The 26,003-nt window shown below is 39.3% G+C and overlaps 1 protein-coding gene across 1 annotated transcript in view; it reads left to right on the forward strand.

Moving 5' to 3' along the window:
• The window catches only part of LOC126165771 (pre-mRNA-processing factor 39-like), a 94,398-nt gene extending 72,788 nt beyond the window's left edge, over positions 1-21,610 (forward strand). Inside the window, exons 14-18 of the mRNA XM_049920347.1 lie at positions 9,592-9,800; positions 10,148-10,207; positions 13,603-13,784; positions 16,993-17,079; positions 20,178-21,610. Coding sequence (XP_049776304.1) covers positions 9,592-9,800; positions 10,148-10,207; positions 13,603-13,784; positions 16,993-17,079; positions 20,178-20,559 — 920 coding nt within the window. The 3' untranslated portion in view covers positions 20,560-21,610. The remainder of the gene's footprint in view (positions 1-9,591; positions 9,801-10,147; positions 10,208-13,602; positions 13,785-16,992; positions 17,080-20,177) is intronic.
• The last annotated feature ends 4,393 nt before the right edge of the window (positions 21,611-26,003 follow it).

The following is a 26,003-nucleotide window of genomic DNA, read 5'->3' on the forward strand; positions in this document are numbered from 1 at the left end:
GACTCTCTCTCTCTCTCTCTCTCTCTCTCTCTCTCTCTCTCTCTCTCTCTCTCTCTCTCTCTCTCTCGGCAATACTTTTCTTTGAAGTCTTCTCACGTCCACTAGCTTTGGTGCCCAATGATTACTTTTTGTTTCAAAACTTGAAGAAATGATTGAATGATTGAGTGAAGGTAAACATCAAGTAGAGGAAAGATGCTTACTTTGGACAGCTTATTTTACCAAGGGTTCTAAAAAGATGAAAATATTCAAAGTCATTGGTTGGTTGGCTGAGTGCCACCCTGAATTCAAGGGGGACTATTGTCAAAATAATTTTAGGTTGTTTGAATATCACAGTATGCTTTTGGTGTTCAGTAGAACATTTGCAATGGTAACCTATCGGACACTATTACTTCATCCAGTGAAAGAAGAGCTCTGATGGTTAATGGCCTTGGCATGGCTATTTATAATACACACACCTCTTGCGGACAATGGCTTTCAGTTTCACAGGGAGACAATGGTCAGCCAGTAGCCTTCTGTAGTTTGATTTCCCCCGCAGATCATAAATCAGTAGTTTCAGAATGATATGTACATGTATCTTGTGGGTTGAAAGAAATACTATTTCAGGTTACTGCAGTTACTTTTATAAAACATCAAAAGGTTAGCAAGCAAATAGCAGAAAAACTTATATCTTGTTCACAAATACAGTAGCTGTTCTTGAATAAAGAAAAACAACTTTGTTTCCCAAAAACTTTGCCATCTTGTGTGCACCTTCCCAAATCTTTATTTATTAATTTTTTCTATCCATCCATAGACATTATAGATTGTATGGATGTTGTCAACAAATACATATATGATACAGACACAAGGGTATATAAAAGTACACTTGCATTTCCTAAATATAAACTTCAGTTATTTGTCTTACTGTGTTTCATGATTATACATCATGTACCACTCTGTTATTGAACATACCAAAGAAAGCTCCTAGTTACAGTACTTAATCAGTCACATTGTCGACAAAATTTTACCTACTTTCCAGGTAACCTTTGACAGAATAAAAACACTTTTCTAACAAATAACTTTTTAGGCTATGTCTGAAGGCATGTATTTCGCTTCTGTCTTTTATATTCTGTGTAAGTTTGTTGAATAGTTTAAGTCCATTGTATAGTATACTACTCTGTGTTTTTGTTTTGTTTTTTCTGCTCAGATGTAGGTGGTGACTTGATCTGGTTTCGTGTTTGTGTAGGGAACTGTTTGTTGGGTACTGATTGATGTTTTTCTTTATGTGAATCACTGTTAGAAAAACACATTCACAGGGAACAGTCAAGATTCTCATAGATTAAAACAACTTGGTGCAGTGCATTCTCTTGTTACGATTTGTCATAATTTGTATGGCTCTTTTTTGTAGTGTGAAGATCATTTGAATATTCTGAGTATTTGTTCCCCAAAAGATTATTCCATAACAAATGATTGAGTGCACATATGCAAAGTAAGTTGCTCTGGTGGATGCGTTACTACACACCGATTTTATTATTCTAAGGGCACAGCATTCTGATGCTATTTGCTTTCGAAGGGCATTAATATGTTCAGTCCATTTTAGTCGAGTGTCAGTATGCATCCCCAGAAATTTTGTTTTTGAGACACATTCTATATTTCATATTTCCCTTTTATAGAGTTACCATTGGATTTTTTATTGGTGTGGAAGCTGATACTGTTGGTTTTGTTTATGTTTAAAATAAGTTTCTTATCTATCCAGTTGCACACTTGCTCAAGTGTTTCTTCAGCAATATTGTTTAGTATGCTTTGTGATGCACCAGTGAGTAGGATGTTACTGTCGTCGGCAAACAGTACCATTTCACCAAGTTTAACACTTTGGTAAATCGTTGATATATACCAGAAAGAGTATTGGACCCAACACACTTCCTTGAGGGCTCCAATGTTAATATACTCTGAATCGGAGATGTATTTTATAGTGTGATTGTTAGTTTGAGAGATTTTTATCTGTTGCACCCTGTTTTTCAGGTATGAGTGAAACCATCTGTTTGCTACTCCTCTTATGCCGAGTGCATCCAGTTTGTTTAGCAGGATTGTGTGGTCTACTGTATCAAAACTTTGGTGAAGCCTAGGAAGATGCCTGTTACTTGGTTCCCTTTATCTAGTTCTTAAAGAACAATGTTTGTAAATTGAGCTATAGCTGTCTGTGTACTTTTGTTAGGCCTGAAACCAAACTGCTCTTTGCACAGAAGGTTGTACTTTGTTAGATATTCCATTAGTCTGTTTTTCATCATGGTTTTTATTACTTTTGAAAAGGATGACAGTAAAGATATAGTCTGTAGCTTTCTATATTTTCTGGGTCACCTTTCTTAAATATGGGCAAAACCTTTGCATATTTTAGTGCATCTGGGAAGTTACCTGTGATCAATGATTCATTTGTGTGTGCTAAAGGCTCTTTGAGACTTTGTATACAGTCCTTAAGCAGGCACATAGGCACTTCATCTATACCTGTTGCAGTTTTATTTTTCAGGTTCCGAACAATGCTGGTTATTTCTTCTGTGGTGGTGGGTTGCAGCATCATTGTGTTTGGAACATAATTTAATGATTGTACATGCTGTTTTCTGTCAAATTTTTGTTGTAGTTTGATTGGAAAACTTTGCTACTTTTTTAGGCTCTTGTATTACAATACCGTTGTGATGTAAGAGGATGTTTTCGTATTATAATACCGTTGTGATGTAAGAGGATGTTTTCCTGTTTTGTCTCCAGTTTGGTGACATTCCAAGCTGCTTTTATCTTGTTTTCTGCTTTATCTATAATTTTATCATTATGGGACTTCTTTGCTGTTCGTAGCACTTTTCTATATATTCTTTTGTAGGTGGGTAGTATTCTTGAGATGCATGATCATTTGGGTTTTTTGTTACTGAGGTGCTTGAGGGTGAGGAAGGATTTCCTTATCCCACTGGTCACCCAGTTGGTTCTGTTTAGAGGTTTGATGACTCTTTAAGTACTTTCGGGAACATTTCTTTGAATCTAAATTTAAATATTGATAGAAACTTCACAAACTTTTTATCTGTACTAGCCTCCGTGTAGACTTCATTCCAGGTTTCTTTGTTAATTTGCGTGGCAAATTCTGATCTTTTTGATTTAGAAAAAACTCTTCTATATGTGAGTAGTTTAGTTTTGTTTTCTCTAGGGATGTGTAATTTTAAGATCTGACAGAAATGGTCTGAAAGTCCAAGGTTATCTACAACAATTTCACAGTTTCTTTTCTCCATGTCAGTTAGGACATGATCAATGATTGAAGCTGAATGCTTGGTTACCCTTGTGGCAGTGTTAACTAAAATTGCTTCCCATCATCTCAGCATCACCAGCATCTCATTCTTCACCCTCACTAGATTATTCAAAATGCTGCTAAGTCACTATCACAAAGAATATAATCTTCAATTCCATAAAGATTATTGGAAATTCTAGGTACTGCCAAGCGACCAAGAGCCAACGGCACACTGCTGACAAAGACAAGCATTGCAAACAGCCTCATGGTTTCAAAGCTGCTTTGTTCCTGATGTTATTTCTATAGACTTGTTTTATGCTAGCTTTGAATGGATGATTGAGACACACATACACATTCCTAAACAATTCACATCACTTACCATGCCATCAGGAATAATCATGTATCACAGTTACCTTTTTTCAGTTTTTGTTTCACTCGATTGCCAGTGTTTGTGCGAAAACTAGCCAACAGAAGCATTGATTCTGAGTGAAGAAGAGCTCTTGATCACTTATTCTACACTGCTGAAATCCAGTCTAGAACCAGTTCCTCTATCATCCACCCACCACCATGAGCTCTTACAGTAATACCAGCTGGGAAGCTTCCTCTCGCAGAGAGTGTTTTCTGATTAAAAACCACATACAATGGCAGTTTTCATCAGTCAGCCATAATGCTTCACATCACTATGCACTACTGCATTTCCACACTACATGTACACATTTGCGCACTATGTTCCACTACATTATTTACTGTAGTGCTGTTTGACACATCAGAATAGACTGACGTTTGGTCTGCATCCTCCTTTTGGGGTGTAGATAAATTTTGTGATATAGGTGGCTAATATAAAATTTTGTTGACAAAATGTTTCTTTCACATGCTGTTTTGTAGCCTTCAATTTGAATCCTTTTCTGTTTTGAACTACAGATTAAGCAGGTCTTTTTTTCACATCTGCACATGTGCAGTTAAACTCTTGAAATGTACACCAATTTTTTGAACTGTTTTGAGTTTCTCATCACTTGCACACCACTAATGAATGTTTTTTAAAAATCAGTGTGAAATCTGCATCCAGCTTCCTGCTTTCCTGTGTTCCTTTGCATAGCTGATAACTTGAATTTAAATTTCATTCTGTAACTAGTGCACTGCTTTCCCACTTTCATGCACAAAACAGATGATCAACTTCTCTCTCATCCTCAATTTCGAACATTCTCAACCCTACACACACACACACACACACACACACACACACACACACACACACACACACACACTATATCTTTTTTTAGGTCTATGATCAGTTTATTTTTCATGAGCCATTGAGCAGTACCATTCATCCAGTATGAACGTCCTCATTCTTTACTGACAGGTGTGATTAATGACAGTAGAGTAGCTGCCAAGATTGTAAAAAAGCTATCATCGCCCTAACAGTCTTTATTTATCTTTTTGAGTGCTTGTCTCATAGGTAGCTATCATTATCTGTGGACTGGCTAAAGTCTGTGATATTTAAAAAAAACTGTTGTTGGAATTTTAAAACTTAAAGGTTTGTTTTTACTTTAAACACACTAATTTTGGTATAGTTGGTGAAACTTATACAGTAGCATTTTTAACAGAACAAAATTGCAGAATAATTGGAGTATTTAAATGTTAGCAAACATGCAGTCCTTCTATTGAAATTTTTTACGTACAAATTAGACCTCTCACACAAAATCAAAGTTAAATTTAGTATTCATATTGGAGTACAGTGTGATAAAACTTGAAGCAAGAACAGATGGTTTGATGACGTTACATTGCTGTGCTCATGAGAATGTACTTTCTGTCCATGTGAGATGTACTTTCTCTGTCTTCCCTTTTTTTAAAAAAAAATGCCTGTGGGTGAATCATTCATACAACTATTTTCAGATGACATGTAATCTGAATTATTGTCAAATACTTTATCAACATTTCTCCTGTTCACTGCACACGTCGAACACCAAACCAAACCAAATGCGTGAAGCAGAGAGAAGTCTAATGTCAGCTATTGCCTACAAAGAAAGCTACAATAACAAAGGTCTCAGTAATGAAGAATTGTTCCAGTGATGCAACTGCTGCCACCAAGTGGGCACAGTAGAAAACAGTAAAAAATCTCTAGACGGCACAGATGTTTCTGGGAGTCATATATCTCATAAACGCTACAGAAAATTGTAGTAACTAGTGCGATGTAATATTACATCTTCGGTCCATTTTGTACAATCACTATAATATTAAGTCAGCCACATGCCAAGTAATCTTCAGTAATTATTTGAAAATAGACTTCCGAACACTTGATGCTGTTAAATGGATAAAACATTGTCATACATTTTGTTATCACTACATTTTTTTAGATAGCGCAGTTCTTCAGCAAATCCCATTTCTGTGCAGGCATTTTTTGTATCACTTTTATACATCTGAGTGACAACTTTACTATTTTGAAATCTGCTTTATGAAGGTCAGTTATATGTTTAAGGTCTAAAGGTGCTAACATAAAAGCCTTTTGTGCTGAGTAGCCATGGCAAATGGTGGTTGTTATGGGTAATGAATTGCTTGCCTGGCTCTCACCAGGTCATTGTTTAATGGAGTGCTTTGCTATGCATTTGTTGTGAGTTTTATATTCTTCTAATGGTCCAATATTACTTTCACAAACTAGTTGGAAACATCAAAATAGATGCAAAATTTTCTTTTCAGTTACAACCCTTGAATTCTTAAATTTGAAGACACTGTCACTTAACGAGTAACATCAGTACAGCATCTGTGCGTCTGCTTATTGTATATTTTCTGAGCAGTGTGTAACAAATGTAAGAGTACATAAAATTCCTTTTCGTGTTTATTACTTTTTAATTCACTGAAAACAATTTATATCTGAAAGATTTCATATCCACTTTATGTGGATGCAGCAGTGTTTTATTTTGTACATTGTTAAAAGGTTAAATTTCAAGGTAAACATAAGGTAATGTTGCTGCCTCTGTGAACTGTTAACCTCTCTCACCCAGGTGCAGATTCTGTGTAGTTTCCCTGAATTAGAAAATGTAAAGCAGTTGTCAGTGCAAAGGTAGCACTGTAGTGCTGTACTAGGCATTGGTCTGTTAACCCATTGGTGTACGATGACTTGTATACGAGTCATCGCACTGGAATGCTTCTATGTACAATCACTAGAGCTGTCACCATGCAGTTGCCTTGTGTGGTGCTCAGGCGTGTACTGCATTACCAATGGTTCTGTTTTTAGTTCAGGCAGCATGGTAATAGACGGGGGGAGATTGTAGTGATACTAACACAGGAAAGTATAATTCATCATTTTTCTGCAGATTAATGATAACTTTTTAGCATCAACAGGATCAAAACTAGATGATTTGTAATAATGAATTGAATTGTAGCTTAAATCTGGTTATCATCCTTTGTCTTTGCCTCTGTCTCTCCCCTAAGTAATTAAACATTGTTGTACTTGTTCTCACTAGGGAATGGTCAGACTTTTTGTTTAGAAACTTGGCATGATTCTATATCACTCATAGGTATCGCCACTTCAAATACACAACCAAGATTTGTGCTGCCACTTCACACTATAGGTTATAACGAAAAACATGAAAACTGATATTTCCTCTCTTGTCACCTGCTACTAAGTCATGACTACCTCTGGATATTGCTAGCTGTTTGTATTGTGTGCATGGTGGCAGAATTGAGCTTATCTGCAAATTCCCTACTTTTGGACTTCCACTTTGAGCCATGTTGTAGATGTTTGAAACGTATGAGCTAGTTTAAATTTCTGTATTGTGACTTACACTATCAAGCAATTTAGGATAGTGGTTTGTAATAATTGGGTTAGAAGCTATGACATTAATTGTAGCATCACATGTAAAACAACTAGGCATCTACTATATTCATGCAGCATAGGTGTTTAAAGAAACATTAAGTAGGCAAAATACACTGCTGCATTTCTATGTGTGCAGTGAGAAATAAACACAATTAATAAATGTGGCGCTGCCTGTATTGAAAGGCAAAAAGTCACAAAATTTCAAAGTTCAACAGGAAAACTATTGCCTTTAACGGTTATGCAAACTTCCAAAACAGCCAATTGGAATGTCGTTAAATTTTTAGTGTTAACATACAGATAAGCTTATTTCATGTAGTCCTACAGTTGGAATAGAAATGTAGCAAATTTATTAATTGTTAAATTAGATGTATTGTTGTTGTTGTGGTCTTCAGTCCTGAGACTGGTTTGATGCAGCTCTCCATGCTACTCTATCCTGTGCAAGCTTCTTCATCTCCCAGTATCTACTGCAACCTACATCCTTCTGAATCTGCTTAGTGTATTCATCTCTTGGTCTCCCTCTACGATTTTTACCCTCCACACTGCCCTCCAATGCTAAATTTGTGATCCCTTGATGCCTCAAAACATGTCCTACCAACCGATCCCTTCTTCTAGTCAAGTTGTGCCACAAACTTCTCTTCTCCCCAATCCTATTCAATACCTCCTCATTAGTTATGTGATCTACCCACCTTATCTTCAGCATTCTTCTGTAGCACCACATTTCGAAAGCTTCTATTCTCTTCTTGTCCAAACTAGTTATCGTCCATGTTTCACTTCCATACATGGCTACACTCCATACAAATACTTTCAGAAACGACTTCCTGACACTTAAATCTATACTCGATGTTAACAAATTCCTCTTCTTGAGAAACGCTTTCCTTGCCATTGCCAGTCTACATTTTATATCCTCTCTACTTCGACCATCATCGGTTATTTTACTCCCTAAATAGCAAAACTCCTTTACTACTTTAAGTGTCTCATTTCCTAATCTAATTCCCTCAGCATCGCCCGACTTAATTTGACTACATTCCATTATCCTCGTTTTGCTTTTGTTGATGTTCATCTTATATCCTCCTTTCAAGACACTGTCCATTCCGTTCAACTGCTCTTCCAAGTCCTTTGCTGTCTCTGACAGAATTACAATGTCATCGGCGAACCTCAAAGTTTTTACTACTTCTCCATGAATTTTAATACCTACTCCGAATTTTTCTTTTGTTTCCTTTACTGCTTGCTCAATATACAGATTGAATAACATCGGGGAGAGGCTACAACCCTGTCTTACTCCTTTCCCAACCACTGCTTCCCTTTCATGTCCCTCGACTCTTATAACTGCCATCTGCTTTCTGTACAAACTGTAAATAGCCTTTCGCTCCCTGTATTTCACCCCTGCCACCTTCAGAATTTGAAAGAGAGTATTCCAGTTAACATTGTCAAAAGCTTTCTCTAAGTCTACAAATGCTAGAAACGTAGGTTTGCCTTTTCTTAATCTTTCTTCTAAGATAAGTCGTAAGGTCAGTATTGCCTCACGTTTTCCAACATTTCTACGGAATCCAAACTGATCTTCCCCGAGGTCGGCTTCTACCAGTTTTTCCATTCGTCTGTAAAGAATTCGCGTTAGTATTTTGCAGCTGTGACTTATTAAACTGATAGTTCGGTAATTTTCGCATCTGTCAACACCTGCTTTCTTTGGGATTGGAATTATTATATTCTTCTTGAAGTCAGAGGGTATTTCGCCTGTCTCATACATCGTGCTCACCAGATGGTAGAGTTTTGTCATGACTGGCTCTCTCGAGGCCATCAGTAGTTCAAATGGAATGTTGTCTACTCCCGGGGCCTTGTTTCGACTCAGGTCTTTCAGAGCTCTGTCAAACTCTTCACGCAGTATCTTATCTCCCATTTCGTCTTCATCTACATCCTCTTCCATTTCCATAATATTGTCCTCAAGTACATCGCCCTTGTATAGATGTATTATGCATTAGTAAAGAATAGATTGCTGTTCACCATATAGTGGAGATGTTGAGTTGCAGATAGGAACAACAAAAGACTATTGAACATGTAAGCTTTTGGCCAGAAGTTGTTCTTTTGAAATATATACTACGCACACGCACACGCACACGCACACGCACACGCACACGCACACGCGCGCACACACACACGCGCACACACACACACAATTTTCATGCAAATGCAGCTCTCTCTCTCTCTCTCTCTCTCTCTCTCTCTCTCTCTCTCTCTGTGTGTGTGTGTGTGTGTGTGTGTGTGTGTGTGTGTGTGTGTGTGTTATGTCTATTTCAGGAGGTGGTCTTCTGGCTGAAAGCTTGTGTGTTTAGTAGTCATTTTCTTGTGCCTGCCTGCAACTCAATATTTCCGCTGTATCATGAGTAGCAATCATCCTTTTTATAATTTGTCACTATCCAATCCTGGATATTCTATTGTTTGATTATGCATTAGTAATTTAGGTTTGTTAACATCTTTGTTGTCGTTTTAAGTTTCCTAAGTAGGAGTAATAAATTGCTAATAATTCTGGCATAATTTTCAGAAAATTATGACCAGGCAGCAGAAATATTGACAAATCTGGAGAAACTTGTGCCAAACATGCTGCAAGTGGCTTACCGTCGCATAAACTTGGAAAGGAGACGGAATGACTTAAATAAAGTTGCTGAACTGTACGAGCACTACATTAACACATCAAAAAGCAAAGTCATTGCAAACAATATGGCAATAAAGTATGCAAGGTTTTCGTGGAAGGTAAGATATACATATTGCTTTATCCACCGTACTGTACACAGCTTCTTTGCAGAAGGTAGTTAAATATGAAACCATAAAGTGGATGCAGGTGGATATTGAGTCCAGAACATCTTGACACTCCTAAGGTACACTGTTAAATCTGCATTCCTATTTCAGCCATTTGACGAGTGCGCAAAGGCATTCCCTCATCTTCACTTTGATTCGCTTTACCATCGAGGTAAGATGCCCCCTTTGGGAAACAGACTGCCACTGTTTCATCATTTGTAACACACACACACATTGGTTACATCCAAAGAATTGTTGAAATGTTTTGAGTTTTGTTTGATGTAACTGTTTTCATTTTTCAGATACTAGGGGACACAGACAGAGCCATCTCGATCCTGAATAAGGCGGTTGAGAAAGATAAGGTAACACTATCATGTATTATAATGTTTAAATTCTGAAATATCGTAAATCTGCTATGGAGCACAGTGTTCAAATATCATAGCATGACTCTTGAATGAATGAATGAATGAATGAATGAATGCTCCAGCTGTCTCAAAAATTGTATCCTCTCACTCACTGATGGCTTGGTATCAACATAGTACCACAAACTGATAAATATGCAACCAGTTTTCATCAGTTTAACATGTCAAAAATTGATTCTAACAAACTGCCTTTCATAAGTCTTAAATTGAACAAATCAAACTTTATGTATTAATATTTATCAATAATGACAATTCAGTAACATTGCGGTAATTGTTACAGAACATATTTCACTCATGTATTTGTGGCAATACTTGCCAGTGTGGTGAGGTCTTGATTACACTGTTGGACTGAAGATGGAAATGAAAAAGGGAAAATTTGTGAAAAGTGAAGTTCTGTCATCTCTTCCCTTGGTGATTCTATATTCAATTTTGTTGGGAAACCACTCACTGCAAAGCAAAAGCCTTGAGTCATCAATGTGCACACTCAAAAAGAAAGAATGAACTTGCCGGTGCTGCTAGATGGACTATGTTGTGGTGGGGGTTGTCTGGTGGGGTGGGGCAGCACGCGTTCACGTCCATGCACATGCACACAAAACGGGGGTATAGGAAGAGCGGCTGGCAGTGGGGGCAGCTTGTGGCTCAGAGGGAGGCAGCCTGTTTGCTGGCAAGGGATGTGTGAGGGAGAGGTGGCAGGTGAACAGGCTAGGCATGTGATGCACTGGTATTGGAGCCGTTAGGGAGCTGCCCAAGTGAGGGTGGCATGGGGATGTGAATTGGAAGAGGGTGAAAGGATAGGGGAAGGGGAAGCTGTTAAGCAGAGGGTATGGGGACAGTGATTTACTAGAGACTGAGGTCAGGGCAGTTACAGGAGTGAAGGATATCTTGCAAGGATAACTCCCATTTGCATAGTTTGGAGAAGCTGGTGGAAGAGTTAAGGAACCCAATGGCCCGGGTTGCGATGCAGCCATCGAAACTGGGCCTTTTGTCCTGAGCTGCATTTTTTGTCACCAGGTAGACTTCATTCTTGGCAACAGTTTGGTGATGGCCGTTCGTCCTGGCTAAAAGCTGGTTGGTAGTCGTACTGACACAAAAAGCTATGTAGTGTTGGCAGCAGAGTTGGTATACTACATGGCCCTGCCTGTGAAGAGTGCGGAGTAAGAAGTATTGGGTGGGTGGATTGGTCAAGTCCTGCACAGGGATATGAGCCCTTGATGAGGGTTTGGAAATGTTGCAAGGGATCATATCTGTGTGGAAGACCCAGGTGTAAGATTTGCCCAATCTACCCACCCAGCATGTCCTACCCCGTCAGAGGCCAGGGTACATGTGAAAGCAGCCATGTCATATACCAACTGTACTGCAAACAAGCTTTTTATGTCATTATGACTACCAAGCAGCTGTTCACCAGGATGAATGGCCACTGTCAAACTGTTGATAACAACAAAGTTGACCACCCACTGGCACAATATGCAGCTGAGCATAACGTGCTAAATTTCGATGGTCCCTTCCATTTACATCCTTACCTCCACCACCAGCTTCTGTGGACTACACATCCTTGCAACACACCCTTCACTCCCATTGTCATCCTGGCCTCAATCTCCATTAACCCACTGTTTCCCGCACCCTCTACCCAACAGTTTCCCTTCCTTTATCCTATCACTCCCTCACATTTCATGACACACGTCACCTTCGGTGTGAGCGGCTCCAACACCTATGCATCACAAGCATAGCCCACGTACCTGCCACCTGTCCTTTGTGCATTACAACAAACTGGCTGCCTTTCTCAAAGCTCCTAGCCACCCACCCCCTCTCTTTTTCAACCCACCCTATCTTTCTCAAAATGCAGCACTAGCGTTGTGCATCTGGCTGGTATCGTGTAGAGTGCATGAGCATGTGCACACACGCGTGCAGTAGCCCAAGAAAGAATTACTTCAAAAGCTAGCAAGTTTTCTTTATTTTTGTGTATGCTTGTTGGCGACTCAACACTGCTGCCTTTTGGTGAAGGGTCACCATTACTCTCTAAAGTGTGTGTGTGTGTGTGTGTGTGTGTGTGTGTGTGTGTGTGTGTGTGTGTGTGTGGTGTTCATATGCTGATATCTTGAAAAAACTGAAATCATCTTGATATTAAGTGAAGCAGGAATGTGAGAAGTGCACAGAGCAGTTCTAGTTATTAGTGGGAATGTGTGCTGCATGCTTTGTGCAAATTCCATTAATGACTTAGTCACTTATTTTCAGATGATCATAAATTTGTAATTCATTGTGCTTTTTGAAATTCGTGATAGTATTGTGATAGTGAAATGGTATAATTTATTAAATTACCGAGCAGTAGTGTGATAGTGGTTGAATCAAGTTGTGCTAGAGATTTTTGTCACTGATTCCATTCAGTATCTCTTCATTTATTATGCGATCGAATCACCAGCATTCTTGTATAACACCACTTTTCAAAAGCTTTTATTCTCTTCTTGTCTCAAATGTTTTGTCCCATGTGTCACTTTCTTGCAGAGCTACACTGCAAATACCTTTAGAGAAGACTTGCTATTTTAGAGAAGACTTGCTATCACTGTAAAGTTAGATTCAATAACAACAGTTTTCTTTTTCAGAAGTGCTTTCTCCTTATTGGCAGTCTGCATGTTATGTCCTCTCTACTTTGGCTGCTGTTGGTTATTTTGCTGCCCAAATAGCAAAACTTGTCTAATCTTTTCAGTGTTCAGTTTCCTAAACTGATTCTGTTAACACCACCAGATTTAATACATAAAAAAACCACATAGTTTCTTTCCTTTATTTTTACCTTGTACCCCTCTTTTCAAGACACATGTACAACAGTCTCTGAGTGGCATAAATAAGTTGAAACGTCGTCCTGTGACAGTACCAAAAAAGCGGTGTTAAGGTCATGTTTAGGTAAAATTTGGACTGTCTCTTTGAAGCCTGTGGGTCTTATTCAGTCAAAATCTATTTATTACTTACACCCTGCCTCCTCTGTGTCACCTGCCCACTCTCCTTCACCATGCAGTTAGTGGATAGCGATCTTTGGATATTTCGTTGTGTGGAAAGTATTATACATTGTTAAAATTCTGTGACATCCAGAAAGTTGATTTGTCATCACTTTGCCAGGTTATTGCCAGTAGAGTCGGATTAAGGTGGTAGAATCAGCCTCAGTAGGACTCAGTGTAGTAATCATTTTCAAAACATCTTGCAGACATAGTACTGTGTTTAGACAGTAAGGTGCAATTAATCAGTTTTGTTGATATTTGTTAAGTTTTGAAATATTGTTGCTGTGCAGTTGTGTTTAATCAGTAGTATGGCATTAAAAAACTTCTCATGGAACCTTGTTGTTTCAGGAAAACCCTCGCCTTTACTTGCAGCTGATTGATATGGGGCTTCAGAAGAATCCATTGAATGAAGAAGAGATAATTGCAATTATAGATCAGTTTCTCAGTGGAGATGCCGACCCTGAGCAGAAAGTTCTGTTTGCTCAGCGTAAAGTTGAATTTCTTGAAGATTTTGGAAAAGATGTTGTGGGGTAATTCTGTTATTGTTATTGTTATTATTGTTGTTGTTGTTGTTGTTGTTGTCATAATCATCAGTAGTAATGAAAGAATTTTTGGATGATTGGTGTGCATGAAGCTGTGTAGAAAAAAGAGCCGTTCTCCTGTCCATATGTATGTCTGTTGTATATAATGAGCTCCCATTCCTATGCACGATTGTGATACGAAGTTGTGAGGTTGGTTTAAAAAGTCTGGTAAAAAAGCAAGGAAAATAATGTTTGTTTCATAAACAACTCTCCGTACTTCGTGGCAGTTGCCTTTGAGGAATATCCTCTGCAAAATACTTGTTGTGACTGCAAATATCACTTCATCATTTGATGAAAGTTCCTTCCTCGTAAGCCAAAGTTTTAAGTTTGGGAACAATAAGAGGCTACTAGGGGTATGTCTGGTGAATAGGGTGGATGAAGAACCCGTTCAAAGTCCAATATATGCACTTTTGCCATTGTTATTGCTGAATTGTTATTGCTGATAGGTGGGATGGTGCATTATCATGGTGAAAGAGCATTATTATTATTATTGTTTGTGTGTGTGTGTGTGTGTGTGGGCGTGCGTGCGTCAAACCAGGTCTCTTCCCAGCCAACGCAAGTTTCAAAAGATCCAACAGTGACACGTAGTAGGAGCCTGTTACAGTTATACCTTTTTGCAAATAGTCTATGAGAACTATTCCTTAGGAACCCCAGAAATCAGTGGCCATCAAATTACCATCTGACAATATGGTCCTTGCCTTCTTCATTGCACTTTCACCAGCCTTTGTCCAATGTTTTGACTGCCATTTTGACTCTGGTGTGTAATGATGGATCCCAGTTTTCTCATCAGTCACAAATCAGCACAAAAATTTGTGCGGATTGCAATTAAACATCAGCAGACATAGTGTTGAAATGTCATGCCAGATGCATTTTTGATTGACTGAGAGATCGCAGCACGTATCCCTCTCACAGTTTCTTCATAGCCAATTCTCCGTTGCAGGATACAATGCACTCACTTGGTTGAGATGCCTACAGTCTCAGCAATCCCACAATTTTTATTATTATTGTTATTATTTTAATGGTGTGATCTCACATGGATGACCCAAAGTAAATGGTATAGTGCAGAGTCTGCATGAGCTTCATCCAGTTGTTTTGATTTATGCGGTTGTCCAACTCTTCAGATGAAAATGTTTAGCAATGGTATGAAACTCCGCTGTCTCCATTTTTAATCGCAGTTGACACACTCGCCAATTCAAATAGCTCTTAACAGTGAACTGTCTGCTGTACATTGTTGAAATTCGCTATGTAATCTTCGGAATAATCAAGCTTACCAGCCATGAAGGCGCAACAAAAATGTTCCATTCTTTCATGGAAGTTTACCAGACTTACCGAACCACTCCTGTACATGGGTGTTAATCTGGTTAAAACTGAAATTTTTGTCTCTGATGACAGGTAATGATTTCTCTCAAATTGAAGTTTAGAGATGAATAACAGTTGATTTTCTTTACACTCATGGAGTCAAAATATAGTTTGAATTGGTTATTTATATGCTTTCTAACAAAACTTAAAGACAGACTTCCACAAAGTGTCACTTTTTTATGAAAATTTGCTGCTTGCGTAATATTTGTTTGTACGTCATGAACTGACAGTGAGGAAAATAGTACGTATTTAGCAGAAATTAGAGAATTTCAGAAACTCGTGTTTTAATTGCCTTGTCTGTTAAGTGTTTGCTGTGTCTGTAGTATCAGTCAGTACTATGACTGCATGAAAGAAGATTGAGAGTTAGGTTACAAAAGCTGATGAATGGGAATCGGACAGAAACAAATGCATCAAATTTGTATCAGTTGGCTGTATTACCCACACTCTAATCTACTTCATCTACTTCCATGATCTGTAAGCCACTATGAAGAGTATGGCACAGGGTATTTACCATTCCATTTGTGTAAGGAGTGTGGGAAGAATGGCTGCTTAAATGCCCCTGTATGCTTTGTAATTACTGAAATCTTGTGTTTGCATGCTCTACTGATGCGGAATGTAAGAGTTGTATTCCTTGATTATGTTCCTTGAAATTTTGTGAACTTGCTCCCAGATGATAGTTGTCTACCTTAAAGTGTCTGCCATTTCATATTTTTCACCATTTTTGTGATGGTCTTGTGTGGGAGAAACAAGCTTTGTGGCGGTTTACAATGTCCTCCCCTCGAATATCCCCTATTCTGAACTGTGCACAAGGGAGTTATCCTTACAACAGATTCCTGGCATCAGCGTACAGTAACCCAATGTCCTCGCACCCTCCACCCAACTGTCGTCGTAGTCCCCTCCTCCCTGCTCCCCTCCCTCTGTCATGTCACATCCTCACAATTTGCTTCAACTCACCCTGATTGTACATGCTCTCTGCTGGTGCACACGTGTGTGTTTTCCCCTTGTTTGCTTGTCTCTTTTCTGGTCCCTATTTTCCTCCCCCTCTGCTCCCTATTTTCCTCCCCCTCTGCCGCCGTGCCTGACAGCCATATCCTGCCCCTGCCCCAGATTGATGCTCCCATTTGACATGTTTCTCCTGCAGTCTGGCCAGAGATAGTAATTGTGTGTGTGTGTGTGTGTGTGTGTGTGTGTGTGTGTGTGTGTGTGTGTGTGTGTGTGTGTGTGTGTGTGTGTGTGTAAGGTGTTCTTGCTTGTGTGAAAATGTTTTTTTTTTTCTTTATTTTTTTCTTTTTTCTTTTCTGAAGGAGGCTTTGGACAAAAGCTTATATGTAACAGTCTTTTCATCATGCCTTCGTGCTACTCATTGTGTCCTCTTTACAGTGATTAGCAATCTATCCTTTTTGTAATATTGTTCCTATTGCAGCCTGGACTTTTCATTGTATAACTTTCTAAGTTGATCACATCTAACAAAGTGATCATAAAAAGATACAAAAGTTTTGCATAGAAACGACTTTTTATGTCTGTAAAGTTTTCTTGGTACGACAACTGCACCAAAATAAACTTTTCTCAAACCTAAAGTGTTCGTACTATGAATTTTCATACAGTTATGAATTGGTTGCTTTCTCCAGTATGAAAACTTTTGTGTTGATCCTATCCTTTCTAACAAAGCAGTCTTTTGACTAGGTGTCACTACTGCGTACATACGTATTGCCAGTTAAATGCAAAAACTTCAATACACAACTGTCTTCACTTGTCTATATTTACTGTTCTTAATTATGGTCATGTCATTGTTTTACAGTGTTCAGAAAGCACATGATGAGTTCCAGAGGTACTTCAAGATGGCAAAAGATCGAAAGAAAAAATCTGCTGATGCAGAAGGCAAAAGGTGAGTCAAATAAATATGAAGCTACAAACTAACTTCTATATTAGTTTGATACCTTGTGCAGCACTGGTTACTTGTTTTGAAACTTGTGGCAGTGTTTGTTTGCTGTGCAAATACTTAGAGTAATTTCATGGAGGAATTTATTGTTAAAATGTACACAGCTATTGGTGGACTGATAACAGAATAAAGTGGGAAAACAAATGTGGCCAATAGTGAACTGTATACTTGTGAATTTAGCAGCAGTGCCAGAATAAAGCACAACATGTATATGGTGCCACACAAGTGTAGTTTGTCACATGATCACTTGCTCAAGAAATGTGCTGCACAAGGATGGTGCAATTAGTCCTTATACCTGAACAGCAAATGATATTAATAGTTTTTATGTAACAGTGTAGATGTATGGTGCTTTTCCCAGAGAGAGGAATTGAGAATACTTTGCAGTCTCACTAATTAGTTCACTTATTTTCCCCACACTCCATGCTACACATACTCAGCTGGTGACACTGAAGGAAGCTCCCCATGAGGACTCTGTTTCTTCTTCCATCTCCACAAATTGATACACATGGAACACCATTGCTCTTGATTATTCTTATAATTTTGTTGTTTCCTTTGTTCCTACTAATCTTGAGCACTTTGATGACTTTAGTCATAATATATGCACTTACTTGATATTCAGCAATAAATGTTCAGTGCATAATGTGAAATGTTCGTGATTTAGAAAATTTACAAAATGTCAAATGTTGGTTGCGCATTATGTGGCGCATTGACTCTCTCTGCCCAACATATTCCTGACATCCATCTTGTTAGCTGCACATCACTTTAGTAAAGATGTGTTTGTGGACTGCAGCAAATTGTAGTTGTACAAGCAGAGTCTCTCAGACTATGTGAGAACAGCCTAGAAGCAAACAGCATTAAGAGGATTGATGCCTATAGAAAATATTACTTTTTGAGGTAATAAATAGATATATCATCATGATATATGATCAAATAGATATATCATCATGATATATCATAAATAGATATATCATCAGAGTTTAGTGGGAGAAGACTAGTTTCTTGCAAACCCTAATTTCAATTCATGTGTTTCATGTCAGTTTAAAAATAGTTTTAATTTGTGGGCAGTCTGGATCATTTCTTAATTTTTGATTCATCATTTTATCTCTTGTAGAACACTATACAGGTCTTGCGTCCCTCTCAGAATTTCCACAGGTGCCTCCTCTTGCCCGTCCTCTCCCCCCTGTCAGGTGTCTCCATAAAACAACCTTTTTGTAATTTCCCGCCACCCCATGCAGATTTAACAGATTTTATTATCTTGGAAGCAGATTTACTAAAAATGAAGCATTGTTGAAAAACATTACTTAGATGAACTATGTTATGAAAATTGGTAAACAACAAATTAATTGTAACATTGTAATAAAAAAAGTTGCTTATGGCAGGTATTGGATCCAGAAAAACGTTTGCGATGCTGGATTATTCACACTGACTTGTATTAACATTGTTTCCACATGCTTAAAATTCTGTCTGCTACTCGTGTGTTAATAAACAGTTCCCACCTATAAGTCTTATGATAGGGAAAAACTGATGTTTTATGTTGACCAACTATTGTCCTGGTATGTATAATTGATTATCCAACTCCAAAGGGATTCATGTTCATAGTGGATAATTATAAAACGTGATAGGCTCTTACAGGTCTTTTTCAGAACAACTTGGAAGAATTTGATGGGAAGTGCAAACTTAGTCATAAATGACAGGCTTCATGGAGCAAAGAGAAAAATATAAGGAAATGTGATCCAAGCACAAAATCTAACCAGATGTTCACTTGCAGTATTTTTGCATTTCTGTACTAGTTGGTATTTTTTAATAGGAAAAGATCTAGTATCTAAAATATTATGGGCAATTGACATTTTGGATGATGCAGTCTTTCAGAATGTGGAGTGCTGCTGTGAAGTTTGGAAGGTAGGAGACAAGGTTCTGGAAGAAGTAAAGCTGTGAGGACAGGTCGTGAGGCGTGCTTGGGTAGCTCAATCGGTAGAGCACTTCCTTGCGAAAGGCAAATCTCTAGACTTTGAGTCTGGGTCTGGCACACAGTTTTAATCTGCCACGAAGTTCCACTGTAGCCTTTCATGCACAGAATATATGTTTGAAGAACAAAATATTTAACTTGGTTGTATGTTAATGGGTTTGACTTCCTATTGAGATATTTTAAAGGTTTCCAGAATGAAAATTCACTCTGCAGCGGAGCGTGCGCTGATAAGAAACTTCTTGACAGATTAAAACTGTATGCCGGACAGAGACACTCTCGGGACCTTTGCCTTTCGCAGTCAAGTGCTCTACCATTTGAGCTCCACAGTATCCTTTCTTCCAGGAGTGCTAGCTCTGCTAGGTTCGCAGAAGAGCTTCTGTGAAGTTTGGAAGGTAGGAGATGAGGTACTGGTGGCATTGAAGCTGTGAGGACGGGTCGTGAGTCGTGCTTTGGTAGGTCAGATGGTAGAGCACTTGCCCATAAAAGGCAAAGGTCCCGAGTTCGAGTCTCGGTCCAGCACACAGTTTTAATCTGCCAGGAAGTTTCTTATTTTGAAAGTGTTTTGGGCATGCAGCAGTTCGTGATTGTTAACAAACTAATCTTTAATTATGCTACGCAGTATTCTCCTGCATTTGTAGATAAAAAAGATTCACTGAAGGATTGTCTGTACCAAATTAATTTCAAATTCTACTGATGATATTCTTCCTCTTGTCAGCCTGCAATAATATTGGGCTCATTATATGTTACATCATTGTGTTTTTCCAGATATTTACATCCCCTGACATGGTCTCACTTCCATCTACCCTGTTTTTATTTCATCTCTTTAGGGATATTCACGTTATTTTATGGGCACATATCTATAGCTGTGAATCAGTATAGTGAAAAAAAGTAAAGATTACTATTTTGTTGGGTTGTTGTGCATACCATCATTCAGTGTGTCATAAACTGTTGTACTTATTATACAGCACAGAAATTATTTACACCTTTCCTTCATAGTTACTTTATTTTAACCTTTCTTATCTGTTGCCTATTGTGTGTTAGTAGTTTTTGCAATTAAAGTAAAATATTAATGTTTCAGTGACAGTGCAAAGAAGGCAAAGATCCAAACAGGGGATGCAATGGTGGCTTCACAGCAAGCTTCCCAGGCAGTCTCAGGTGCGGTGGCCACTACAGCAGGAACGACAGTAGCAGCTACGACTACAGGACAGTACGCACAGTCTAGTTACGCACAGAGTGGTGGCTATTCCCAAACAACAGCAACAGGTGCTGCTGCAAGCAGCAGCTATCAAGGGGGACAATATCCTGCCCAGCAGCCGCCCACGCCCTATAGCCAACCTCCATACAACCAGCAATATAGTCAGTCTGGTGACCCAAATTATGCAAACTATCAGAACTGGGGATACTCACAAACAGGGTATGGAGGTTACAACCAGGGATGGGGCAATTACAATTACTACTGAAGCTGTACTCGTATCATGCGTTTTTTCAGAGAGAGTACAGACTGTTTCCAGAGTGTCATTCTTCCTGTAATATAGTGAGCCAACATTGTAAAAAAAAATCTGTTTGAGGTGTTGCAGATTGACTGTTATAAATACTGCTTTAATGACGTATTCTGATATTTTCTTGACAGTTCATAGTGTGGAATTCAGACAAACATTTCATCATCATACCTGCAGTAAGTTCAGATCTCTATTTTAAATTCCCTTTTCACATTGACACACATCCATTAAAGATGTCATCGACATGCACAGATATGAATTTAATAAATTTTTTTTATTGAATCTAATCATGCATTTTCAATTTAAAGTAAACAATATTGTATGTACAAAATAAACTTTATTTCTAAATATATTCGTTTGTCTATCATTTTGTCTGCATTGAAGACTGTGTGAATAGTCCACCATTACTACCATACAGGAAGCTTTTTTTTTCCCCCAAAGGTTTTGTATTATTGATAGAAAAACTTGGTTACAGTAAATGGTTTGCATAGTAGAATTTGATATTTTGTTTATCATTTATTAGTTTCTTGACATTTGCATTTCAAACTAAGCTTATTTCAAAGTGCTTACAACGACGTGTTGGTGGTCATTCTCAAAATTATCTTTTGAGATAAAAATTAACAACAAAAAAATCACATTAACAGATTTCATTGCATAGCAATGTTACACTTGTCTGTCAGATTGTTGTTGTCACAAGATGACATTGAATTATTTACGAGATTGTGAATGGTTACTCATTGGCTATCATTAATGGGACAGTAAATTTAAGTACAAGGCAGTTATAAACATTTTTTGTGAGACCAAAAAAATAAACTATTGCTATTATTTAAGTAGACAAAAATATTGACTGTTCTGCTCAATCGAAGTCCAGGGCACAGTTTTCAGGTTAGTTACTTGTGATTTTTTTTTTTTTATATTTATTCAGTTCCCTTGTCAAATGTTTAATCTAAATTGCCATCACAGTGCCCACTCATAATGCATTAGTTATATCAAATAAATGTATATCATCATATCAGTGTTTTCCTATTTATATTTTTTTCACAATGTCTGTCCTCACAGCAAGTACTTTAAACAGAATGTTCATTTTGTTGCTAATAGCTCTGAAATGCCACCATGTATTACAAGTAATATTTTTTCTCTCCTCATCCCCTGCCCCTCTCACTCCCATGCGCGCGCTGCACTGACCAAACAAAACATTATATCCACCTAATTAATATTCTTTTGATCCATCTTTGAATTGCAATACAGCAACAATACTGCATGGGACACTCAACAAGTTGCTGGTAGTTTTTCCAGACATATGTGGCTTGTACAGAAAGCAGATGGCAGTTATAAGAGTTGAAGGGCATGAAAGTGAAGCAGTGGTTGGGAAGGGAATGAGACAGGGTTGTAGCCTCTCCCCGATCTTATTCAATCTGTATATTGAGCAAGCAGTAAAGGAAACAAAAGAAAAATTCGGAGTAGGTATTAAAATCCACGGAGAAGAAATAAAAACTTTGAGGTTCGCCGATGACATTGTAATTCTGTCAGAGAGAGCAAAGGACTTGGAAAAGCAGTTGAACGGAATGGACAGTGTCTTGAAAGGAAGGATATAAGATGAACATCAACAAAAGCAAAACAAGGATAATGGAATGTAGTCGAATTAAGTCGGGTGATGCTGAGGGTATTAGATTAGGAAATGAGACACTTAAAGTAGTATAGGAGTTTTGCTATTTGGGGAGCAAAATAACTGATGATGGTCGAAGTAGAGAGGATATAAAATGTAGACTGGCAATGGCAAGGAAAGCGTTTCTGAAGAAGAGAAATTTGTTAACATCGAGTATAGATTTAAGTGTCAGAAGTCGATTTAGAAAGTATTTGTAAGGAGTGTAGCCATGTATGGAAGTGAAACATGGACGATAAATAGTTTAGACAAGAAGAGAATAGAAGCTTTCGAAATGTGCTACAGAAGAATGCTGAAGATTAGATGGGTAGATCACATAACTAATGAGGTATTGAATAGAATTGGGGAGAAGAGGAGCTTGTGGCACAACTTGACTAGAAGAAGGGATCAGTTGGTAGGACATGATCTGAGACATCGAGGGATCACCAATTTAGTATTGGAGGGCAGCGTGGAGGGTAAAAATCAAAGAGGGAGACAAAGAGATGAATACACTAAGCAGATTCAGAAGGATGTAGGCTGCAGTATGTACTGGGAGATGAAGCAGCTTGCACAGGATAGAGTAGCATGGAGAGCTGCATCAAACCAGTCTCAGGACTGAAGACCACAACTACTACTACAACTACTTAGCTTTTGGGGACTACTTCTGATTCTCAAGGACAACTACTGCTTGCCACTTTGCTTTCCCATGACTATCCTGTTCATGTCAAGGCATGTAGAACTCTGTATTCTTCCTGTGGTGGTGTTTATGCTAGGCTACTTGATGGTCTGACTGAAGCATAAATCGAAATATACCTCTGATCAGGATGTCATTGCTGTCCATCAGATGATGAAAAAGGTAGTGTATCATTAGTTCCCACATGCACTCTCTTTCTCATCTTTGGAAGCATAGTGCTTCTGACAAAGATCAAAGCAGGCTATGAAGTTATTGCAGCCTGACCATACATTCGAAACCCAATGTGCTGCTACTGGTGTCTTCGTTTCAACCACACTTGAATGTCTTGTCGACACACAGGCAAATGTGTAACTTCTGGTAGGGATGCTCAGGACACTGATTTTCTGCCTCCTCCTCCCTGCTGAATCAACTGCAATGGCAACCATTTCGCCTCCTTTCGAGATTGTCCCGTGTATCTCGAAGAGTGGGCTGTCCAACAGATCCGGGAAAAGGAAAAAGTGCCTTATCCGGTCGCTCAAAATTATTGGGTAGCTGCAAACCCTGCGTCCTACCGTTTGGCACTTACAGTACTGTTCTTGTAACATCTCGCCTGATGAAGGACATGGCCACACATACATGTGTCCTCAAAATCAGCACTGATGTTGTGAAATCTTCGTCAGCTCATACAGCTGTGCAACAGGCCACCAAACATTCGCCTCCTGGGGTAGTCACCTGCTAGACAACCGGCAGGCCGGAAAGGACAGAAGAAATACTCCCACGAAGACTTCCTATGTCACTCTGGCCAGCAACATCTGAGTCTTCCTCTGCCAACCAGAAAGACTCCAAGAAGTCAAACAAAGGGAAACAGTCTTCTCCTTTGCCGACTCTGAGATCCTCTTTGACGGTGTCACCACGTGATGCCCTCATCTGCCCCAACTCCATGTTACTTGTGCACACCGACTCTGTAGATCAACAGAGGGAGAATGCCGATGCCTCTGTAGATTTCGTGGAGCAGGATCCTCCAGCCTCTGCGCCCTGTAGCAGTGGGTCTTTGAAGGCTGGCGCTCGGCAGCTGCTGAGGTGACACCCCCTTCATTTTTTGCTTTCTCCCCCTTCCACATTATGGCTCTTCTTCAATGCATCGTTTGTGGCCTTCGATTAAAAAAAATGGATTTACAGCTGCTCATAGAATCCCGGTGTCTGCTTGTTCTCTGCTTCCAGGAAACAAAATTGCATTCTCATGGCCACTTTGAGCTCCTGCATTTCTTCCCAATCTGTTTTGGTAAGGATAAATTCCTTCCTTCTAGTTACTGCCCCCCATATCTCTCACCAATTGTGTTTGCAAGATTATGGAACGTATGGTTCATGCCCTGCTGGTATGGTGTCTCACATCTTGCAAATTACTAACCACTGCACTGCGTGGATTTATAGCGCGCTATTCTGCAGTTGACCATCTCGTCACTTTATCCACCCATGTCATGAATGGTTTTCTGCAGAAATGCCAGAATGGCCCTGTTTAACAATTTGGAGAAAGGCTACGGCACCTGCTGGAGGACTGGTACCCTCTGTACACTCTTCACATGGGGCTACTGCGGCCACCTGCCCCATTTTTCAAATATTTTTAAAAGACAGAGTTTTCAAGATACTTGAGGGTTCTGCTTTGTCGGACACCTTTATTCAGGGAAATGGCGTGCCTCAGGGTTCCATCCTGAGAGTCATTCTCTTTGCTGTCGCCATTAACCCTATCATGGCCTGTCTCCCACTGGGTATCTCCGGCTCCATTTTGATTAACGATTTTGTCATCTTATTGCAGTTCTCCACAGGCTTGTCTCATTGAGCGGCATCTTCAGCATGTCTCAATCGCCTTCACCCAGGGAGCATCGACAGTGGCTTTCTTTTTTCCACAGACAAAACTGTTTGTATGAATTTCTGGCAGCACGATTATCTTGGGCCTGTTGATTTTCTGTTAGTTGAAACTATGAAGTTCCTGGTGCTCGTGCTCGATATGAAACTTCCTTGGTCCTCCCATGTTACGTGGTAGCCTACTGTATGCAGTCCCTCAATGTCCTACATGTCCTCAGTGTTACTTCCTGGGGAGCAAATCGTACCACCCTCCTGCGTAACTTTGTGTAAACTGATGGCTCTCAGACTGACTGTTGTGTATGGTGGTGTCTTCACCATTGACACTGATGTTTTTTCAGTATCAGCTTCTGGAACACTGCTTAGTATGTACAGCAAAGCTTTTCACCCTGTATCAGGCCATGCAGTACATCCGGCGACACAGGCTTTTCAGTTGTGTCATCTGCTCCAACTCTCTTGTGTCCTTCAAAGCCTTGGTGTGCTGTACACCATCCAGCCCTTAGTGCAAAGGGTCCAGGAAAGCTGGCACTTGCTCGCTCTTGATGGAGCCACTGTGATGTTTATGTAGGTTCCTGGCCATGTCGGTCTGACAGGAAATGAGGCAGCTGACACTGCTGCCAAGGCTGTAGTCCTCGTACCTCAGCCCACTAGTTCTTACATTCCCTCCAATGATCTCCGTGTTGCTGTCTGTCAACAAGTGGTGTCACTTTGGCATCACTATTGGTCCTTCCTTCATAGGAACAAGCTCCGGGTTATCAAGCCTCTCCCAGCAGCTTGGATGACTCCTATTGGCATGGGGAGAACATTATAGCTTGGTTGCGCATCAGGTACTGTCTTTCAAGCCATCACAATTTAAGTGGTGCTCCCCCACCAGTTTGTAATCACTGTGCCCAATCTTTGACAGTCCATTTCCTGACAGAATGCCCTTCTTTAACCCCTTACGTTCTTGTTTGTGTATGCCGTCTAAGTTATCAGCCGTTTTAGCATTCAATGCACAGACTGTCTATGGTTTTTTCCGCCATAGCAGTATGGCAAAGGTCATTCAGTTTTTAGTTCAGGACCTCTGTTTCTCTTTGGCGTATTTTATAGACCTTTCTCCACTTCCCTCTTTTTACCTATCTTCTCTTCCATCATTTGGGATTAATATGTAGTTGTTTTTAACTTTTCTCTTTATCTTCGTGTTCTACAGTTCTGATATGGGTGCATATGACCCTAGTTGTTTTTACTCCC

The sequence above is a fragment of the Schistocerca cancellata genome, chromosome 1, assembly GCF_023864275.1.
Source record: "Schistocerca cancellata isolate TAMUIC-IGC-003103 chromosome 1, iqSchCanc2.1, whole genome shotgun sequence".
Classification (NCBI taxonomy): Eukaryota; Metazoa; Arthropoda; class Insecta; order Orthoptera; family Acrididae; genus Schistocerca; species Schistocerca cancellata.